The following is a 23,375-nucleotide window of genomic DNA, read 5'->3' on the forward strand; positions in this document are numbered from 1 at the left end:
CAGGTGTGTGCGCTCGACACCTGAGATGAGCGCTGACTGGGTGTCAGCAGAGGCGACAGTGTCACTGGGGGAAGCAAAGGATTGTGGGTTGTCTCAGACTGCAGAGACAGAGCTGACCACAGTACAGCTCAGCTGGCATGAGGAGGGCATGAATTAACGCTCCATGCAGTTTATTATTTTAGCTAAAAATGTTAAAAATATAGATGAATGCTGATCACACGCTCCTAGAGACCACAGCGATGTCTTCAAAACGCTCGTTTCTGTCTGAGATCTACAAACAGAAATGTCAGAGAGTGTTGGTGAATCAGCATCTGCAGCTCTGCAGGGTCTTCCCGCCTCTTTCAGCTCCTACTTTTACAGCACATTTACTGTTTTGGTTCAGTCTCAGCGTTTCCAGCTGCAACAAGCAGCTGTTTGCATCAAGCAAGCCCTGATACCAAACAGCAGACAGATAGAAAGCAGCTGAAGAAGAGGGAGCTACAGAGACCAAAGCAGAGCTAAAAGGAGTACGAGGAGGAGGAGGAGGAGGAGGAGGAGGAGGTTCTTCTACGTCGAATCGCAGTGATCACAGACAAGAGCATGACTGATGATTCACCATGACTACAACGGGTCTTCCTCTTTGCTCTGCTTGTGCAGAGCTGAGGAAAACACTTAGTTTGAAACAGGTTTAGATAAAAGTAAAGCTAAACAAGCACCAGCATGCTCTGTTCACCCTCCTTTATAAGCTGCTTTCACCTTCAGGAGGTTTTACAGGAGGTTTCTGAACTATGCAACAACAGAAATGAAGATCCCGGACTCAGACTGAAAATAAAGATGGAGGCTGTTCATTTAAAAGGCTCCTCCTTCCTGGTGAATGACGGACAGGCAGAGTCTCTTTAATAAGCCTTGGATGGACGGAAACATGCAGTGAAAGCAGTGACAGTTTCACATGTGAAGCCCGTTGAAAACGTTCTAGTATCCACATTTATTTTCCAGGACGATTCTGCACCAGTTCAAAGAAGACAGGCTAAGCTTGTCTGTTGATGCTGAGAGCCAGAAAAGCAAGCTGACACGTCCGGAAACCTCAGAGCTGAAACCACAAAGGTGAAGACCAAATCTAACAAGCTAACAAACAAGAGAGGAGAAAGGTATTATTCAGCTGGTTTCCTTGCAAATGAAGTGACGTCCATGTCGGCAGAGCTGCGGGGGGCTTCACGAGTCATCTGACATCAAACCTCGACACCTGAAGTTTGATTTCCCGCCTACTATTTCTCACCTCGTGCATAAGTTAGCATATTTTCTGGCAGGCTAGTTGTTTCTCCCTGCCTGCCGTCTTTACGCTAAGCTACGCTAACTGCGTCCTGACTTCAGATTACTGTTGATCTGAGGCGGAAAAGCCGTGTGAACGTGACGTCGGCGAGGAAATCACGATGCGCTTTGAACAAAGTGACTGAAAAAGTTCTGAGGCAAAAGGAAACCAATGAAAGCAGCTGGTGAGAGAGAAAAACGCTTAAATGCAGCTCAGTTCTTGAAGAGGTCTACAGATGTCAAGCAGCCTCAGTAATATTATGCAGTCATCTGTTAAAGGCGGCAGTAAGAGGCTGATTGTTGGTTACTGCTGCTGCAGATCAACCTGTCTGACTCAAGGCTGAAAAAAGCCTGTTGAGGAATCTCAGGGAGATTAAAATACACAGAAAGAGCAAATTAAATAAACCCAGAGCGTCTTTTTATATTCTTACAGGAACCTTTTGATTTCAACTGTAACTGTCACACTGAGGTGCAGCTTTCCAGCCTTCTCTTACCATCAGCGGGTGAAATCCGTCAGTCAGAGGGTCTTTGGCTTCTGGGAAGCCTCTCGAGAGAATTAATTACTGGCAGCAATCGCAGACAACAGGACTGCAGGTCTAAATTACCATCAATTAAACCAGAAACGCCATGAAATAATTCCACTTCAGGGTTGAAAGGCTGCGGCATCAGTCTAACAAGGCTAAACAAATGAAAGCAGAGTGCAGCAGTGTCACCTGACACACTGCTTCAGACCTCTAAGAGCTTCACATAGAGCTTCACATAGAGCTTCACATAGAGCTTCACATAGAGCTTCACATAGAGCTTCACAAGCTTCATGGAAAAACACTGTGATCAGCTGTGTGAGCTCTGCAGACCTGCGTGACGACCATCTGTCCATCACATGGCAGCTGCAGCGCAGTCTTTCACCAAGCTCGTGGCATGATGTTTATGGTTTTTAGATGTCGTCTCATTTTGTTTCGTGGCACAAAACTTTCACTGCAGCCCTGCAGCGACGCTTAGCTCCACCCTCCACCGGAAAACACCAGGCTGCGTTTGGGATGAAATGAAATCTACATAAAACTGTGTTTCTGGAAACAGGCAGGCACGCAGGGCATTCACCCCCAGAAGTGCAAATTCTAAACTGTGGAGAGTAAAGCCTTCATTTCCAACGGTCTGAAATGATGTTCACCACATCCTGCTGCTCAAAATGAATTCAACTTGGACCTCCATAAGTCGCTGGTGGAAGTTATGGCAGCGACGATTTATCTTGTGCATCTCCAAAAGATTTAGAGTTATTTACCTCTTCTACTGATTGACTGGGATCCCAGGTCAGAAACGTATGCTGTCATCATTGACGTTTGGATGCAGTCTGCAGCATCCTCGCTGACCTCCAGCAAACTGAAACCACCACCAACTTTTCTCCGCAACACTGACTGACCGGCCACACGACGGCAAAATCTAAAAGAGGCTTCTGAACTTTGTCTGTCCGTCCATCGTGCAGGTCTGACTGTGCTTCACAGACGAACTGTCCAAGCACGGCCGCAGCGACGTCTTCTGGTAAGAGTTGCATCAGTGAATGTATCTGAACTCATGCAAACATCTCCCAACTGGACACAACAAACCTGCAGCTGCAGAAAAACACAGCACAGCTGCTTTCATGGCTAGAGGCATGTAAAAACTGGACAGTATGAACACTTTAGTTTGTCCTGATGGGAGGTTTTAACATCTTACTGTAGCTGATATATTGAGTTGCTTCATTCCAACATGTGGCTGTTCTTTGCTGTGATCTTCCTCCTCATGGCTGACAGCTATCACCATCAAAGGGATGAAAGGCTCCACTCCTCCACTCCTTCATTCAAACCTGTTCCATCCTTATTCTGTCATTTCTGCCTGACTGGACAGCTGAGGTGAACGCAGAATGATTGACAGCTAATCATGCAGTAGATGATCAAGTTTCTGTGCATCATCATCATCATCATCATCATCATCATCACCACCACCATCATCAGGTCATCAGCCTTAAAGGACTCACAGTCCTTGTTGGTAGACTAGCAGAGATAGAGAGTCATTACAAATAATAATGCACAAGAAGCCAGTTGAACTACACTGTGTGTGTGTGTGTGTGTGTGTGTGTGTGTGTGTGTGTGTGTGTGTGTGTGTGTGTGTGTTCTGGACTATGCACCAACATTAAATCTCTGCAGTGTTACCAGGAAAAGGCCCCTGGGAGCCCACGATGTTTACACTGATAATGACTCCTCCACTCAAACGGCCCCCAGCAGCGGCACCATGCTCTGACTGTTCACACTGGATATTACTGCTGTCGCCTCTGTCACCATTCACAGGACTACCCACGAGTGCAATCACAATCCAAAGAACTACATGTCTTAAAAATCATCCGCCACGCTTATTTGTTATCTGGATAACAAGCATTACTGCAGTTAGCAGCAGAAAAACAGTCGGAAACGCCCCAACATACTCAACACGATTAGCATTTTATCCTTCTTTGAGCTACAGTACGTTAGCTAATGCAGCTGTGATGTGGACAGACGGTGGCGCTGCGTGTCCACCCAATGCAAAAGTACATTCAGAGGCCTCACTGTGTTTGCAAACATGTTAAATAAGTTAGCTTGGTGTCATAGCTACAGTTAGGATGCTAACATGCGGTTTAGCATTTTGGCACTGAGTGCTTGTTTGTTGGTTTGCTCACACAGAGCACGCAGCCTTTTAGTCGACCTTCACTAAACGTTTAACACTTGCTAACTCGTGAATATGCATATATCTGCATATCTTAGCCTCTTAACATGTGAATGCACAAACTTAGCATGTGGTTCAGCCACAAGATCACAAGCTGAAGCCTGTCCAGACGGATTCCCGCGGTGATCTCATGAATCCAGCTGCCTCACAGACGTCATTTAGAGCGTGAATGTCTTCATGAAATGTTCTCCCTCTCACACACACAGTTTTCACTCCACACTGTTGGACCAGCATGTGAACCAACAGAGCGACACCACCATCCCTGGAGCCACGCTGCCAGCGAGGCTGAAAGTACTCAACACAAAAACCCACTAATTTAAATATCTGCAGCAGCGTTTGCTCGTGGAGCCGCTGAGGATAAAAGGAGCGAGGTGAAGGCTGGCCTCAGAGCGGCTCAGTGAGGCAGAAACACACTGTGACAAAGAAAATCTCAGCGGCTCTCTCCGTAATTGTCCAATTTACGTGAACCACGCTGAGTGGTGGGGCCGCCCGGCCAATAGGAGCAGCGGAGACGATTTTTAAATCCCAGGTGGCGACGGTGCGCCGCGCTCACATGGCAGCCGCCCGCACGAAAACAGACCTCATTTCATTTCCTGTGTGTGCTGGGAGGTCGCCTGTGTGTGTGTGTGTGTGTGTGTGTGTGTGTGTGTGTGTGTGTGTGCATGTGTGTGGGTGTGTGTGCTCGAGACGTAGCAGGTGTGTGTGTGTGTGTGTGTGTGTGTGTGTGTGTGTGTGTGTGTGTGTGTGAGCGTGTGTGTGTGTGTGTGTGTGTGTGTGTGTGTGTGTGTGAGGACAGGAATGCAAGTGGAGGAAGAGGAGTGCAGGTGTGCTTCAGTCAGGTGCAGGTGTGCTTCGGTCTGTCTGCAGGTGTGCTTCGGTCTGTCTGCAGGTGTGCTTTGGTCTGTCTGCAGGTGTGCTTCGGTCTGTCTGCAGGTGTGCTTCGGTCAGGTGCAGGTGTGCTTCGGTCTGTCTGCAGGTGTGCTTCGGTCAGGTGCAGGTGTGCTTCGGTCAGGTGCAGGTGTGCTTCGGTCTGTCTGCAGGTGTGCTTCGGTCAGGTGCAGGTGTGCTTCGGTCTGTCTGCAGGTGTGCTTCGGTCAGGTGCAGGTGTGCTTCGGTCAGGTGTAGGTGTGCTTCGGTCTGTCTGCAGGTGTGCTTCGGTCTGTCTGCAGGTGTGCTTCGGTCTGTCTGCAGGTGTGCTTCGGTCTGTCTGCAGGTGTGCTTCGGTCAGGTGCAGGTGTGCTTCGGTCTGTCTGCAGGTGTGCTTCAGTCAGGTGCAGGTGTACTTCGGTCTGTCTGCAGGTGTGCTTCGGTCTGTCTGCAGGTGTGCTTCGGTCAGGTGCAGGTGTGCTTTGGTCTGTCTGCAGGTGTGCTTCGGTCAGGTGCAGGTGTGCTTTGGTCTGTCTGCAGGTGTGCTTCGGTCAGGTGCAGGTGTGCTTCGGTCTGTCTGCAGGTGTGCTTCGGTCAGGTGCAGGTGTGCTTTGGTCTGTCTGCAGGTGTGCTTCGGTCTGTCTGCAGGTGTGCTTCGGTCAGGTGCAGGTGTGCTTCGGTCTGTCTGCAGGTGTGCTTCGGTCAGGTGCAGGTGTGCTTCGGTCAGGTGCAGGTGTGCTTTCAGCTGCTGTCTGTGTCATGACTCCTACATCTAATGAAGCAGCAGAACTGCAGGAGCACCAGCTGTAAAAACCTGTTAAACTCAGACCAACGTGACACTTTAAGAACGAGAAGCAAATGCTGCAGAACAGAAAGCTGCACATCAAAACGAGCACGCAGGGGAAAATGCACGTCTGTGGTTACGACTGTGATGATAAAGAACATTTAAAAGAACATTTCAGTTCTAGTTTGTCTTCTTCAGTGCACGGCGTACCTGCATCACGCAGATTAAAGCATTATTAACAATATTTCTTCACCCAAAACTCGGTCACACTGTCGGTCCAGCTCTTCATGACACGGCTTATTATTGTGTAACAAGCAAAGCATTTTTATTATTACTACTGCATGTTTGAAGACCTTCTAGCACTGTGACACAAATGGAAGTGAGGAGGTACAAACCTGCTGCGTGCTCTCATCATGTGCACGGGGCTAAAACCTGAACCTTTAACTGCTTTAGGGATACATGCTGATGTCTGCCATAGAAAGGTTTTCTAACCATCAGCTCTGCTTTGCTGTCGTCACATCAGAGTCACAGTTAGAGACATGTGAGACGCCGCTGCAGCCTCTGCTGACGTTCAGGTACTCACACCAACACGGGTCGGACGGCGTTGTTCATGTTGCCGTAGGCCGCCCTGCCCAGCAGCTCTCTGAAGCAGCTCTCCGCCAGCGCCGCCGGGTTTTCCTCGCCATCCTGGCCCACCACGGAAGGCGTGCTGGGGTGCCCCGCCCTGTCAGAGAGAGACGGACAGCTCAGAGACCTGTAACGAAGCATCCTTCGCTGCTGTGTTTGCATGTCTGACAGACATCATCTACGGAAAATCTAAGCACTGAAAACAGCAGAATTATTTTTCACCACATCGATTTAACAGAAAAAGACCCTGAAGATGCTCGATGAGGGACGGGAATCAATTCTTCATATCGCACACAAAGAATATGAAAAGGGAGCGCAGCAATAACATTTAGAGGGAGGAGGGAAACAGAAAAGAGAAAGCTCTAGGACATGAGACTGATGGACGGATGGAGAGAACGAGTGAGGAACCAAAGACTGAGGACGGACGAGAGGCTGAAAAGAAATCAATAGGAGCAGCTGAAAAAAGAGGGAAACCACATGAAGGTGTGTGTGTGTGTGTGTGTGTGTGTGTGTGTGTGTGTGTGTGTGTGTGTGTGTGTGTGTGTGTGAAGTTTCATCCAGCATCAAACAGTTCTTACTGTTATGAGGAAGCTGCTAACCTGCACAGCAGAGAAGCTGTGAAACCTTTTCTCTGTTCGAGTGGCTTAAAGATCATGTTTGTCCAGAAGCTTCACATCCAGATGTGCACGAGCAGCTGCTGAGCTGAGATTTCATACTCTCATGGGAGTCGCTGCCTTCATTGATAGACAACCAGCAGTGCTGATGAAAACAACAGTAAACAACAGAGAGGCTGGCGAGTCCACGACTTCCTCCCTCGGCCTCTGACCAATCATCTCGTGTTTCTCGCATTTTCCTGGAAGTTACAGCAGCTACAAGACAGGTGTAACGACACTGACAGGGGGCCAAATGAAACACAGCTCAGAGAAAATGATGGATTCTCCAGAACTCAACAAAGATATAACAAATTGTAGACGTCTGTGAGGACTCAGTGATCCAGGTCCCGGCTGAATCGAAGACAGCTGGACTTGGTCGTGGAAACTCTCGTTCACAAAGCTTCTTCGGTTCGAAGCATCTGGCGGGCAGGCGCAGGTGTTTGACCTCTGAGGGGTCGTTCTCACGGTCGATATATCACATCGGTATGTCGTCACATGACTCCATGAAGCGATGAAAGGACGGCAGCGTAGGTGGGATAAGAGGCGCGCAGACCTCCTCCTCTGCTGAGGGATGTCTCTGTCTTTACATAAATAACCTCGTCCACTCCTCTGTCCAACCATCTGTCCAAAATATGTAGCTCACTGTCCTTGAATGAGTGTCCATTATCTTTCAGTTTGGGGGTCAAGACTCAGCAGTTTACCTCCACCTGAAAGATAAGGGACACTCATTCTGTCCTTTCATTCCGTCCTCAGCTTTAAGGACAAGTTTTAATGGGACACAGTGTGTGAGGACACAGATCTTTGAAGGCTCACAGTAAAAAAAGGGTCTTTGTACAAAAAGGCTGTTAAAACTGACGGAGTCTCCCTCCTCTGATGCTTTTACGATAAATGACTGGATGTGTCCCGGTGCTGCCGGTCATACGGTCCCTTTGCTGCTGATTGGCTCCTCAAAGCTCAAATCCTAAATGAAGCTCATCATCACCTGCAGGTTTTCCTTTTGACTTTGAATCAAATAATGAACGCAAAATGAAAGAAATGATCAACAGCATGGAGAAGAAGAAGAAGAAAGGTGGTGGAGGAGGGAGGTGGAGACAAAGGAAGCCTGGGAGGGAGGAGACAGAGGAAGAGGAGGTGGACAGTCGGTGGAAATCACACGACCTGAGTGCAGCGCTTCATCACATACTCTTCATGTTCCTTCATCGATCCACGCCAAGTGTCCCACAGGCGTTTGGTCTTTCAGTCATCATCTGTTCAGTCACTCTTACAGATACGCACATCTGTCATTCCTTCTCTTGAACTTAATCAAGAATAATAAGAGATGATTCAGTATACATGAGATGAATTTCATGATGCTGCACACACTCACGGCTATGCTGAAAATAACGGATGATATATTCGTTTATTTATTCATCACTGTTCACATGTTCGCAGTACGTCTGTCGTCCGTTTGGCTAATGACTGGGACCATATGAACATTACCACCTCAGCACTGACTGTCCTCTGCCAACTCAACCACCCGCTCCAGCCTCTTCCAAAGAGTTTAGCAGCACATTAACACCACTTCCACCTTTGCTCCTGAGGGGGGACGGCGGTCATTCACAAGACCACGAGAGGTCACATGAGCAAAATGCAAACACGGGCGCGTTCAGTCACCCACCACGCTGTTATTTTTCACTCAAAATAAAACTTCTGCACAAGTTTGTTGCCACGATTCCACAGCGCTGGCAGGAGACCAAGCAGACCTCCAGTTATGTGTTATATTGATAAAATAATGCAATAGTAAATCACTTCCGCAGCAATAAGCCCGGTCACAGATGGACTGTAGGCAGCCGGGTCTCAGGAGGGAAACAATGCAATTACTGTCGGCCCACACAGGCGGTTCAAGGGAAATTAAATGCTTATTGCTTGTTAGAGGCAGGGACATGAGAGATAAAAAATGAAAATCTCTCCCGTAATAGAAAGGGGGTTGGTGTTGTTTAATGAAGTGGCCAGAACAAACTCAGTAAAGGTGGAGATGTGCCTCAGATGATTGGTTTTTGCAGAAAAATACAGTGAACGTTAAGCTCTTTCTGAGGCCTGAAGAACAAGATTCAAACAGACAGACGTCCAATTTAAATTCCAGACAGGATGCAGCACGCTTCATTTACCCCGTGCTGTAATGAATCAAAGGAAATGTGTAGGAAGGACATTTAGAAAATTTCACTTTGATCTAATGGGGCAGCTGTGAAAGAAAATGTTGCCATGGCTCTGAGTGTTTAGCTCTGGTGCTGATTAAATATTAGTAATAATAACCTTTATTCTAATAGTAAGGAGCATGTAATAAGATCATAAAAGAGCCGAGTATTCTGTGCTCCGACAAATAAAAACAGAGGCTGTTTTCGGGGGATTTCAAAGGGACTGGTACTCCACAGTTTGGGGGTGTGATGAAGCAGGAAACAGTCTCTGCTCTGGGGGAGTGCAGGTGGAGCGCAGGATCAGCTGGTACATGTGAGCTTTAAAGCTCCGAGGTGGAAACTGCAGCGAGGAGGCTTTTAAAAGCAACATCACGTCTCCTCTGGGCCGATAATGAAAGCAGCACAGAAGAGTTTCAGACATGATGCGTTCAGGTGCAGAGCAACAAGCAGGTTTACCAGCCAGCGCTCACGCAGCCGCTGCAGACGGCCGCAGCGATCGAAGCTGAAGCAAATCTGTTCCATCAGACGTTCGTGAGCCGGAGAATCGAAGAAGCGCCGCTGAAAAGCTTGTGAACAGACGGGATATAATAGATAAAGTCAACTGGGAGCCAATCCAGTTATTGAGAGAAACCGGATCAATTCCTGCACCTGCAGAATAAATGCGAGTGGGACGCAGAGGGCAGCTCCACGTGCTGCCTCATTACACTTGAGCAAGGCACTGAACCTCCAGCTTCGGACGCTCACGGGCCTGACGAGCTAACAAAATGTCCCTCCCATGAACCCTTGCAGCCATGCATGTGTACACGTATGAATCTGCCTCTTGGGATGAACGCGGTCCCCTGTGGCTAATTTGAGAGGCAGTAATGTTGGGGTCAAAATGTAAATTAGGAGCTGCCCCCGTGAATCCGCGGTCGATGTGTCGACCACGAGCGCAGCGTCTCCGCTTTCCTCGCTGCATCTTTTTCTCCCGTCGTTTCCTCACATCTCTCCGCTATCACGAGTTCAAAATGAGGCCAGGACTGTTAAGAAGATTAATTCATTATTAGATTTGGAGCATTAGTCATGTATTCCTGCTCCATGAACGTGTTTTTAATCAGGCATTCAGAGGAAGACAGAAGCTGCGACGGCACTGATGGAGGGAAACGAGAAGGAAAAAAAAAACAGATGGAGGTCAAAGTCGTTTTCAAGGTGGCAGCACTAAAACACACCGCTGTGTGTGTGTGTGTGTGTGTGTGTGTGTGTGTGTGTGTGTGTGTGTGTGTGTGTGTGTGTGCATGTGTGGAACAACACAAGCAAACATTTAATTGTGAAACAGGAGGAGCTCGTCATTCTTCGAGCCTCCACCTCCAGTTTCTGCACACTGCCCACGTCCGCCCTCCCCGAGAAGCAATTAACAGAATCAAACGCCCTTGACCACAGCTTCCCCACCGGGTCTGCCGAGGCTTGATTAGAAAGCCCAAAACACGCCGGCGTGGAGCAGACTGGCCGTGGCCGGACAACGTTATCTGAAGCAGACTGTGTTTGTTCAGGAAAGAAAAAAGAAACTCAACACAACAGAACACGCTTCTTCCCTCTGAGGCCGACGTGGCGTTTCGGAGCTGAGCGCTGAGTCACACTGACAAACTCCAAGTGTGCTGATGGACATTTTGTTTGACAGGATGCTGCTGGACTGCAGTGATGCGGAGCCGCTGGGAGGAGGGAGGTCAGCCTCTGAATGAGTGACGACGTCATCATCCACCTGCTTTACAGCGTGTTGGGGTCTGCACAACCTTTTGGCCTCTTTTAGCTTCTAGTTTTGGTTTCCTGGTCTCAGTGCACAACCTGGCCGGCACCGAGTGGCTGCAGGGGAAGCAAAAATGCTCCATCGATTGCTGGACATGGTACCAATCAGTGTTTAATCATTCAGATCTAAGCAACACAAAGCAGACATTGCAAAGCACGGCCCACAATTACTGACAAAAAGCAGTAAATTAAAATTAATTTCAATGAGAATAACAAAATGTTGTCTAAGTTCAGTTCGCTGCACTCCAGTTACCTTTTGTTGGTATTCATTAAATGATGAGACAAGATTAAATTATTAAATGAAAATAATGAAGCTCAACCTCCAGCCTGAACCTGTCGGGTTGATTTAGCTCTTAAAACAAAGTGGAAACTGTTTTTCTCCTCTCAACTGTTGCTTTGAAGTCATTGTTTGCTTACATGTGAGACAACATGACGACGTGCTCCAGGACACCGAAGAGATTTTTTAGGTATTCTGTTATGAAATCAGCAATCCATTAAAAGTTGTGGAGATATTTCACAGTCTTGCTGACAAACCAACGCTGCCTGTTTCAGCAATGAAAACATAAAAAGTTTTAGGGTGTCTTGGTTTAAAAGTGACGGCGTCCTTCAGTCAAACATCATTTAGGCATAACGACGGCAGAGAGACTGAAGAAAGTAAATTACAGGTCGAGCGTCCTCAGTCTGAATCCGCCTGCTGTGATTGCACGGAGCCGTGGGTGATTGCAGATGCATGAAGCGGGCGACATGACAACATGATGGATGCTGCATGATTACAGATGACCATCATGATGATTCCTGTGCAGTGATTGGGAGGCGACACATTTCTTCAGCGGGGCGCCAACTCACACGAACGACAGCCGGGATCACACAGCAGACTAAAGCTGCGTTCACGTTCAACAGTTTGTTGCACTGAGATTGCACCGGGACATTTTTCTGTCACCATCTGGCATCAATGTTAGCTTGGCGGCACGCTACCAATAAGAAGATGCCATCAGCAACACCTCTTAGCAGACACGACGTCCAGGCTCCTCTGGATGGATGTTAGTTAGACTTTCTACTAGGGCTGGGCGATAAAACGATAGCGATATGTCTCGCGATAGACACGTCATCAATATCAATAAAAACTGCGTTCGATAAAACATTCCAGAATTTTTTTTCTTCATTGGAAGAAACCAGAAGTTGCGAAGCGAGGTTGGTTGCATGAACAAAGGCACTCGTAGGGAGGGAGTAATCGCTAATCAGTGGGAGAGACACGCTAACACGCCAATCATGTAACATTATCAAGTTCGGTTGCGCCGTGTCGTTGTCACGTGTTTGATGCTTCGAGGAGTGAGATGAGAATGAAGTGAGTGAAGAAATCGTCGATAGAACAGGGAAAGTCAGCTCGCCAGTATGGAGTTTTTTGGATTTTATAAGTCGGACCGTAGTCAGACCAATGTGGTCTGTAACTTATGCAAGACTGTCGTCCCCACCAAGACCGCTAACACCGCAAACTTATTTAACCGCCTTCGCCGCGCTCACTCTTTGGAGCGCAGCCGTATTCGCCAACGTCCAGCTGACCACCATGCAGAGGTATCTGCTTCAGTGCCTGATGACAAATCATCTAAAAGGCACGAAGACGTAACGGAGGCAGCGGCGTATCATATAGCTAAAGACATGCTTCACTGAGCACTGAGGAGAAGCCAGGTTACAAACAGCTCTTATAATAAAAATATAATTGAATAGTTCATGTATGTTTAGAGTAAGAAGAGTGACTAAAGTTGTTCATATGTCGAGGCTGGTTTTATAATTCAGTCAGTGTTACTGTGCTGTCTATGATGTTTGTTTGTTTGTTTGTTTGTTTGTTTGTATGTTACAGATGTCAAGTCTACCTCAGTTTCTGCTGTGTTTCCAAAACACTGCACATATCTGAAAACATTTTATTCAGCAGAAGGTGAATCAGCTTGTGAACTTTCTGCACTAAACCTGCAGAAAAAAAGTTCTCAGGTTTCTCTGTTTACATGTTTACACTTTTATTTACATTTATTATTTGAGTGTTTTCCATTGGTTGTGTTGACATTTCCTTTCTGCCTTGATAGCTGAGGGATTATAATCAGAGGAAGGTTAAATTTAAAATAAAAATACTGTTAATAATGTTTAAATTAAATGTATTTTTCTCCTGGTCCTTATTTTAAATAGGTCATAAAAAATATCAATAATTATCGATATCGGCCGATATAAAACACTTATATTGTGATACAGTTTTCAGCCATATCGCCCAGCTCTACTTTCTACCAAAGAAACAGTTCATGATATGAAAACCAGCTGCATATCAGCAGAGGCAAGTGAATATATTTTGTTGTAATTGAGGTGAACTCACCCTTAAATAGGTAATACAAGACTGAATAATTTACCAAACTTCATAAATAAAATGCTGAAAACCTGGATGTATGAAAGGACCGTATGGAGAACCATCACGGACTGTAATAATTAAGGGTTCAATGAATCAGATCAATTAGCAAATACAGACACACAAAAACATCCAGCTGCTGCAGCCAAAGAGTTGAAGTCAGATTTGAATATTTAATGACGTGTCCTTCCTGTTTAACCTCACACATCCTGCCTCTCCTCCTTCAGAGAACGCTCCTCCAGCCTCTCGCTGAAGGATCTGCTCATTAAGCTGCAGGAAGACCATTAGAAAAGGCTGGAGTGCTGCCATTATCGCAGAGAGGGTCCCCGAGGTGATGAACGCAGCGCAGCCGAGGGAATATATGCATCGTAATTGTATAGAAATGATGTGAAGGATATATTTCCATTTAAATGACGGAAGATTAGATGTGTTGATTGGACTGTTAGAAGCTAAACTGGAGGCCTGTGAAGACAGAAAAGGTGAACGCGATGCTCAGATTGTTACTGTTGCTGCCATAAGGACTTTGCTTTTTCTGTTCCCTCTTAGAAACACACAGACAGGGTCAGAGTCCACAACCACAGGGGCTAATTGGTGCTTGGTGGTCCGTAGTTCTTGAACACTGGTCCAACAAAGCCTGTTTTATTTCAACAGCTCACAAGTCCAAATTCTGAGGATGCTGACCTCTCATGCCTCAGACCAGCCAATGGAGCATATGTGTGTTTCTCAAACTAGAAAGTGGAAACCACAAGGTGGCCGTGTGATATTCATTCACTGCAGGTAAATATGTCACATGATCTTGTCCAACTGCAGGGTGGAAGCGAGAGAAGAAGTCCACCGTCAGTTTGACATTCAGCTCGTGCAGATTTCAAAACATCCAAAACAAAAACTGCCAAAAAAAATGGTGCCAGCTTTTCTTAAATAGATGAACTGAACGCGTTTGTGGGAGCTGAAGGATGCAAACGCGTTCTGATGTGGCTTCTCCACAGAGCGACTTCAAAAGACAGAAAACTTCTACCATCTATTGTTCTACAATCTGTGACTGATAAAAACTCTGCAGGAACCAAAATGAGCTGCCCACAGCCACAGCGGTGGGAATCAAACTCACAGCTCACGTCAGTCTGAACCTGCTCTGCACGCCACCAAACGTCAAGCTTGAGTTTGTCCTGGCAATGCGTTTGTCTGATGGACGGCTCGTCTCAAAGCCCCAAACAGAAACGCCGACACGCTGAAACAATGGAGCCACCGGCGAGGTCGGATCACATCTAACCCCTTCATTCCTCCGCATGTGAGGGAGGGAAGTCGTCGGTACTGGTGGCGATTTAGATCCAGAAAAGCAAGATGAAGAACAAGAAGAAGAAACACAGGAGGGATGGAAAAAAAGGAAAAAACAGGGTCCAAAAATAGCTTTTTGTTCACATGGAAACCACCCGAGTGAGACAAGGGAGGAGAGAGGAAGCCACGGAGGGAGGGAGGGCGATTAAAACAGAGGAGTGTAAAAGATGAAGCGAGAGGGGGAGATGGAGGAGTGAAGAGGAGAAGGGAGAAAGGAAGAGAAAGAAGAATGTGAAGGAGGAGAGAGGAAATAAACGAGGAGGAGGGAAAGGGCTTCAGAGGAAGAGGAGGATGAGGAGGAAACAGAAATTGTGATGTGCTTGTAGTTTTTTTCCCTGTTTGTATTTCTGAGCTGCCATGTCGAGCAGGACAGACGTTTGTGGTTAAAAACACGTTCAAATAAAAGCCCTGCAGGTGTGTGTACACACACACACACCCAGTTTTTCCATTCGAAAAGAAAAGAAAAACCACAAAGTCCAATTTAAGACAGAGGAACTAAACTGGTCTGTTCAGTTTGTGGTTAGCTTTTGTATAAATCTGCATTTTTACTCTATTTTTGGCACTTTTGCCATTATTTTGGTGACTCCTCCTCTTAACTGATAAATGGTGAGTCTTGTTGTGAAGGAAAGTTACTTAAGATCTGTTCTGCATCATTAATGTGTTTGAAAAGAGGAGGGAGGCCAAGAGGAGAGCAAACACTAGAAGAGAGGAACACAGGGAAGATGAGATGTGAGATATGAGGAGAACAGAAAGGAGAAAACTGGAAAACAAAGGCGGGAAGAGGAGGTGAACACCAGAGACTGAAGTCAAGAATAAACAAAAGAAGGAGTAAAGGTGAGCCGACAGGTGAGAGCGGCCTCGAGCTTCCCGTCCTGCCTCGCTGATCTTTGCCATAAATCTTCCTGCAGAAAGCAGAGCAGCTTTCTGAGTCTCAGGAGGGATGAGGAGGCGCAGAAAACTCCTCAGTGTGACACACTGCAGGGATTTCCTCCCTCACCTGGCCCACGGGCTGGGTTTGAGGATTGAACGGATATAATGAGGTCTGAGGCGTGCAGAGGCGTGAGGAGGCGTGAGGAGGCGTGAGGAGGCGTGAGGAGAGCGAGGGCTTTAATTCCCAGATCGAGTCCAGGCGAAGGTTTATATTCCTTCAGCCGATGCTGCGATCCAGAGGACTTACATCAGATCCAAGGCCAGGATTGACTTTAAGAGGTAAAAGGTCAAACAAAGAGGCCAGAACACACACACACACACACACACACACACACACACACACACACACACACACACACACACACACACACACACACACACACACACACACACACACACACACACACACACAGCAGCAGGCATACCAGCATGTCAGCCACATCATATTAAGTTTGCAGACAGATCGTTTCCACGTATGACCGGCCTGGCGTCCGTCGTATCGTCACAGCTTTGAGCTTTGCTGCATTCACCTTGAACACCGCCTGGACTCACCTGTCTGAGCAGCTTCAGTCTCACCATAAGGAGGAAATAAACAAACAAAAAACAAAGCCAGGACTGTACGAGCAATAAATCTCCTGCTGTCCCCAGAACAACGCTCGGGTACGATAAGAGACGTGTCTGAAAGAGAAATCAAAGCTGCAGAGTTCGGATCAGGTGAAACTCACGGAGAGTAAAGCGAGTTTGGTTTCTTCCCTCTCATCGTTAAATATTGAACAACGCTGACGTAAATCCTTCAGTCTGCTTCTTTCTCAACATCTGGTTATTTTAACGGTGAGCACAAATCTCTGATCTGTGATGTGGCTCACAGGGATGCTTCAGGGTGTGTGTGTGTGTGCGTGTGTGTGTGTGTGCGTGTGTGTGTGTGTGTGTGTGTGTGCGTGTGTGTGTGTGTGTGTGTGTGTGTGTGTGTGTGTGTTTACAGGGTATTCTGCAGGTTTACAGGACTCAGACACTGATTCTGAAACTGGCTGTTTGAGGCTTAAATGCAGCCTGAGGATCACAGAGCAGAGCGACACCAGAGGAATCTCAGATCTGCTGCTGTACAGTCCACCTGGATTAACCCCCCCACACACACATGCACATGCATGTGTGCACACACACACACACACACAAGGAAGAGTGGAAGGAAGCGTGAAAAGGAAAGTGAAGAGAGGGCATCTGCTTCACCACTAGAAGTCACTGTGAGGGCATCTATTTGCAGATCCTGCTGGATTCTGAACTTTCCAATAAACAGTGAAGGTCACAGGTGAATTCTGGGATATCTGAAGCCCTTGAGTTGTCCCGGTAAAAATGGCTGATTCTCGAGGGTGGAGGAAACTTTGATGTTGCAGGAGAAGTGGTTCATTCTTCTGATTGCCTCGGGAGAAGCGCACCAGCGCTGCATGTATAATTGATTGACTGGGAGTTTTTGTGTGTTGAGGTTTGGCCCATTATTGAGGTCACCTCCAAACCAGAACAGTTCTCACCTCAGAAAATCTAATATTTGCCTCCACTCCAGCTCTAAATTCAGTGAAAATACAATACAAACAGAGAGACTTTGGTTGCAGCTGAACTACGTCAGTTTGTGTGTCAGCACCTGTCCAGGTCCTCGCTGTCCTGCATGTTGAACAGCATGGACGGGATCAGTTTGTCCATGTGCTGAGGCTCCCAGATGATGGCCTGCAGCTCGTCGTTCACCGTCTTCCTCACCACGCCCTGCAGACCTTTGATCCCGGCCACTCGGATCCTGACGGGGACACACAGTAACTGTCAGACGTGAAAAGAGCGAACGCTAAACGAACGTTAACAGAGACGCACAAATACAGTGTCATCTGGATGTTCGTACTTCTGATGAACCTTGTTGGAAACAATGAAAGTCTTAAGATGTGATTGTGAAAGTTGTTGAAGTTGCTTCTCTATTTTTGGATGACTGGTTCTAGTTTCTATTAACATATCAAAATATAGCATGTTTGTCAAGTGTAGCGCACAGTGTCACGCTAACGTTCATGAGGAAACATACCTTGGTCATTGCAGTGTTCGTGTGCCGCATGCATGTTAGCATAGCATTAACATACTGTAATATCTGCCGTGTTAGCATATTAACACGTGCAGTGATGGCAGAATGGTTATGTTTAGCATGTTGCAACCAACCTGCGCACTGTACAGCGTGCAGTCATACATTTATTTGCTGCATTTTTCATCAGCAAAACATTTTTTGCGTGATGAAGGTCTGGCACCAAAATGTCACAAAGCAAATAAGTGCGTTATTGCTAGCTAGTGTGCTGGAGCTAGTTTGCAACATGCTAAACATAAGCACGCTCCTGTCTCACGAAACAGATGTGCATTGTTCTTATTTAGCATGTTAGCATACATGTTAGCATGTTGTCGTGTAACATTCAGTATGGACATCTATACACTGCTGTTTGACAAGTTTATTAGCATGCTAATCAGATATCTGTATATTTCTCTCTGGACATGTTGGACCAGGACCAGGACCAGCCGTGCTGCTAACACGTTGAAAACAGCTGAAAACACTTGAATGAATATCAGTAATCAGACTTTTTCCTTCTGCCTGCATATTTATTTTATGACTGAGTGCAGTTTGACGGTTTCTCATATGACTGAGGCTGCAGGGCTGACTCACTCTGTTTCTCTCAACTTCAACTTCCAAACAAATCAATGTAATAACACTTGGTTTCAATATAGTGGCACACACACACACACACACACACACACACACACACACACACACACACACACACACACACACACACACACACACACACACACACACACACACACACACACACCCACCCTCCAGTCTCGACTGAGTCTGCAGAGTAGGACCGGTCTGGTCTCAGGACCAATCAGAGGCCGGCGAGTCTGACTTCACCGTTGACTATTTCTGTCTCTCCTCTCTTTTTGTGTCATAAACAACGGGAGGAGCAATAATATGAAAGACAGGCGGGTGACCTCGCCTCAGGCCTAATCCAATAACCACCAGAGAAATTCTATTTGGGAATTCCTCTCCACCTACAGCGAGATGCCGCTGAATGGAATAATGAAACACGGCGGAAAAAAAGCCTAGTGACATGTCAGGCTGTCTGCAAGGCGGTGGCACCGAGGCATCGAGCCAACTCGAAAATTACGCCGCCATGTGCCGCTCGCTCATACATACAGATGGAGATTAAAGTGCATTTCTATGCACAGAGACGCTCACGCAGCTCTGCACAAACACAGGTCTCAGCTGCTGTGATGCGTTTGCAAAGAACTGCAGTAAAACAGGAAGAGGGGAGTTATTTTTACAGAGACTGGGAGAGAAGTCTTCAGGTTTTAACACACTGCTGATCTGCAGTGCAGTCGGAGGATGGCCATCACAGCCTCGCAGGAACCTCATGCCCTCATCGCCACCAACAAGCTGTTTTCACCACCCTAACAATGCCGCTGGTGGGCAGAGACTTTCTCTGTCTCCAAACCAACCAAAGACTGTTTACCTGATGTCTGGCTCAGTTTTTCCTTTAACAAAACACAAATGCAAACTGCTGGTTTGAAACTGCTCCACATACCAGGTGAACAATAGAGCACATGGAGGAAATCAGCAGTTTGTACGAATGACTCTTTTTATCTTAAACGAAGGGTCCGTTCAAAACTGGTGCGCTCAATTCCTCTATTACCATTATCACCTCACTTTCATAATTTGGCTTGCTCTCACTGGAGATTACCTGACAGCTCACTCTGTACAACCACTCACATACAAGACCTTTCATTTTCAGCATTTCCACTGACACATTTGGTAGCAAACAATTCAGTTCAGTTCAGTTTTATTTTTGCCTGTAAGGGCCCTGAACGCAGCAGCTCACCATCCAGACCAACAGATACAAGCACAGTAGACACATTAAAGAAAGAAAAATAGTCATAATAAGCTTTAGGCTTAAAAACTATTTGTGGAATTGATAAAACACACATTGATAAATATTTAAAAAACATCTAAAAGAATACAAATCTAAAGGGATCCACAGGGTAGTGAGGCTGTAAAAAGTATGAAAGCATTAAAAATCCCTATGAGGAATTGAGAAGATGCTGTACAAACAGTTTAGAGAACAATAAGGGGCCCAGCGTTGAACCCTGGGGGACTCCACATGCGATGTTCACTGGAACAGATGATACGCTGCCTACAGAAAGAAGCCCATTTTTCTAAAACTAACTTGCTCTAACACACTCTAACACGTCCACCCTACAATAAAACAGGTTTTGATTTAAGCTTATGGCCATGAGAAGGTGGTCGCGAAAACATTTCATCTGAAAAGCGTTTCCATCCCTTTGCTTCCAGGTTCCACTCGGCTGTTTTCATTGAAGACTGCTTTGCTCTCGAGATAAATGAGGTTTCCAGGGATGCTTTTCCACCTACTGACACCCTTGTTATTCTCCTCTACTTCAAACCTTGAGGATTTCCTCTTTAATGTATTCTCGTCTTATCTCCAAAGATTGCTGTGCACTGCCCATTATTCTGAACTGATCTTCTTCCTTCAGTCTCAGATTGGTGCTGGCTCTGTTTTCATTCTTGTCAGATGATAAAATCAACATTACATATGTATAAAACAGCTTTCTCTACACCAGCTAACACACTGAGGATGAATCTTTTCAGACTCTGGTGAATGTAAGAGAGCTGCTGCTATCACACTTCACTGTTCTCATGCTAGTGTGTGAGTTCAATATTTTTATCACTTACAGCAAAAATGCCAAGACAATAAAAAATAATGTTCACGTTACGACATGGTAATAAACCTGAATATCCCTTTCACTTTTACACAATGAGACATTACAGGCAGGTTAACCTCGCTCTTTGTAAATCACCTCCAGACTTTCCATCTTTTCAGCGAAGCTGTTCGCTTCATTTCCTCATCGATGTGTCTTTCAGACGCTCGTGTTTTAATCCAGCGAGTGCTGCGAGGCTCGGCTGTGGCGCTGTTAGTGAGGGCTCTCAGCGGGAGGGGAGGACCAGGGAATATGGATCAAGAGGAGATATATTTAATTCTGTATTGACTGCATTCAAGTGGGATGAGACCTGCCCTGGTACAGACTGTGTTACAGACCGTCCTCCAGCCGGATGTGCTTTCAGTACAGTCCACTGCATTAACAGGAGAAAGGTGGAATGGTGATCGTCTTCATACCCATCACATGAAGAGGAGAGCTAATCAACGACCAATCAGCTGTTTCTGCGTGAAGGTGGATGGTTAAAACGACCGCTCCAGGGATTCAGACAGTGAAATTAAACAATGTATCATTTTGTCGCAGACCGCCACACTTTTGATACAAAATGTACATTAGTTTTGTTTTTAAAATGAAGATAATGAAGGAATCAATCGGAGGGAGGGAACTGTCCACGCTAATTCCTCTTTGTGAGCGATGCAGCCTCTCTCTGGATTTGATCAGTAATCAATATCTTGCTTTGAACGGGGGGGGGGGGGGGGTTAAGTACTGGAATGCAGCAGAGACATTCAACACAACGTCAGGAGGACGTTTATGCAAGAGACACGTTTCTTCAGGTCGGATGAAGGCAGAAAATGTCAAACCATAAACAGCTCAGCTTGTCTCAGCTGGAAAAAGCTGGATTCTGGTGACGAGCTACAACACTTAGGGAACATGGAGGTCTAAATATTAAAACTTCAGTTTTCATAAGTTACAAAACATCTGAAACGCATGTCTCCGTCCTCTTACCTGGTTCTGGTCTCAGCGTCTTCATGAGTGGAGTGGCACATGGCGCTGAACTGGGACACGAAGAAGTCGTAGCGCCGGTGGTAGGACGGCGTGTCCTCCTCAATGTTGGCAAACTTGACAAACTAGAGAGAGGATGGGAAGATGAGGGAGACATTCATTAGACGTCTGTCTCTGGTCTTCAGAGAGCACAAAGATGAGACAATAATTCGGTTTGTTATGAGCCAAGTGTTCACATAATGAACTTCAATGTTCCTTGAGATTTCCACTCAGTGTTCTGGAGGTACGGGTTTTTGGTAGATATTCAGTGCGTCAGTGTCGGCTTCAGAAAAGAAAAACTGTCCTCAATCCACCTCTAACAGCCTGCACTGATCTCCATTTATCTCAAATCAGAACTGAATGGCTGCTAATTGCGCGACTCTTCCACTCTGAACAAAGGAGCGCCCTTTACCTCCGCCCTGAGAAGACAATGACATGCAGAACGTTTCAGCGTCACAGTAAAAATACTGACATATCTTTGCGTCAGCATGAACTGGAAGCAATAATGATAATAACCATTTGAGAGCCGCCCCCTTTTGTCCAGCCTGTAATTTCCTCCCTCCAAACAAGCGTAGAGTGTCCTCTGGAGAGGCCTCCTCTCTCTCAGCTGCCCTTGAGTAGCGCTTCTTGCTACCCTATCATTGTCCACTGCAACAAATTGCCTCTGCAGCTCGGCACCGGCGACCAAAAGCCCGCCGTTCTACCTGGTAATTACGTCCCATTTTGTGCCTAACCTTTCCTGGGGGTAATGGCTCGGATGGAAGGAGGGATGCAAGCAGCAGGCGCACACAGGAGCGGCGCTTGTTAGACACATATTGAAGGGGCTAATTACTGAGGTTGTGTTTATGAGGTGCTGAAGGGGTACTCTGGCAGGGACTAGAGGGTGGTCATCACGTGTGGGCCTCTGAATGGATTTCATTTGGTTTGATTGGCTCGTTAAAAAACTACACATACGTCACATCCTTCCAAAAATATACCTCATAAAATACAAAAGTACAAACACTCAAAACAACAACCGCTGGATGGACGGTTACTTCAGTCAGGCTCCGACTGATCCTCTGAAAGTTGAATATGGTCAGAATTATACCTGCTAAACATCAGAATGTCAGCATTGTCACAGGAGCATGTTAGCATCCTGGCTACAGCTTTCACCTTACAGCTGGAGTCCCACCTCCACCTGAAGGACTACCTTCATCCTGAAGCTCCACGCGCGTGACTCCACCTGAACAAAGCTGCAGCTCATTTAGCTTGTTAAATGCATGTGGAAAATGATCAAAGCAAGCAGCCAATTTGTGGCTCTTCATTTGTGAAATAAAAGAACAGAAACCCTCAAAGGAAAAAATTACTTCCTCCAAACCCGACGCCGTGCAAAACAAACAAAACACAAGCCTAATGAACGAAATGCGATGTGAAGTAAAAACAAAGAGGTTTTGTTTTGCAAAGTGCTAAGTTTTAAGGTCTTAGGAGTGTGTGTGTGTGTGTGTGTGTGTGTGTGTGTGTGTGTGTGTGTGTGTGTGTGTGTGTGTGTGTGCGCGCGCGCCTCCATCACGTTCAGCACTTTAAACTCTAAAAGAAAAAACACCTCTGGGTTTTCTATCTCACTTCAGCTGAACAGAGGAGCGAAGCCTTGGCGTGGAGGGACACTTCAAGCGAAGACGGGCTAATTGTGGTTGGAGCTGAGGTTTCATCATGTAAATAAGACTCATGGAGAAGCGACAGGCTTCATGCCTCAGCGATGCCTGGTGGCAGAGCGGTTAGCAAAGCAGTTCAACAATGAGTAAATGAGGAAGTGATACAAACACCAGCACGGCTTGTTTTGCTTCCCTCGGGCGATTTTAGAAGAGCTCCATTTGAAAAGGATGCCATTAAAAAGTCCTGTGAAATGGAGCGCTTTAGCTCATCTATGCATACTGATTGCATAACGAGTGGTGAAGAGTAAAATCCATTTCCACGCTCGTCACCAGTGAACCACTTTGGTTAAGTTGGTCATTATCTGTCGCTCTATAGAGCAGAAGCATGGTGAG

General features: G+C 46.4%; 1 protein-coding gene across 2 annotated transcripts in view; it reads right to left on the reverse strand.

The window, feature by feature from the left end:
* The window catches only part of efr3a (EFR3 homolog A (S. cerevisiae)), a 90,046-nt gene that overhangs the window by 29,243 nt on the left and 37,428 nt on the right, over positions 1 to 23,375 (reverse strand). For both annotated transcript variants that reach the window (XM_070973660.1, XM_070973659.1), the window contains exons 6-8: positions 21,316 to 21,437; positions 17,195 to 17,344; positions 6,255 to 6,395 (exon numbers count right to left, since the gene is read on the reverse strand). In XM_070973660.1, the coding sequence (XP_070829761.1) occupies positions 6,255 to 6,395; positions 17,195 to 17,344; positions 21,316 to 21,437 (413 nt within the window). The remainder of the gene's footprint in view (positions 1 to 6,254; positions 6,396 to 17,194; positions 17,345 to 21,315; positions 21,438 to 23,375) is intronic.

This window comes from Chaetodon trifascialis, chromosome 11 (assembly GCF_039877785.1).
Source record: "Chaetodon trifascialis isolate fChaTrf1 chromosome 11, fChaTrf1.hap1, whole genome shotgun sequence".
In the NCBI taxonomy this organism is placed as follows: domain Eukaryota; kingdom Metazoa; phylum Chordata; class Actinopteri; order Chaetodontiformes; family Chaetodontidae; genus Chaetodon; species Chaetodon trifascialis.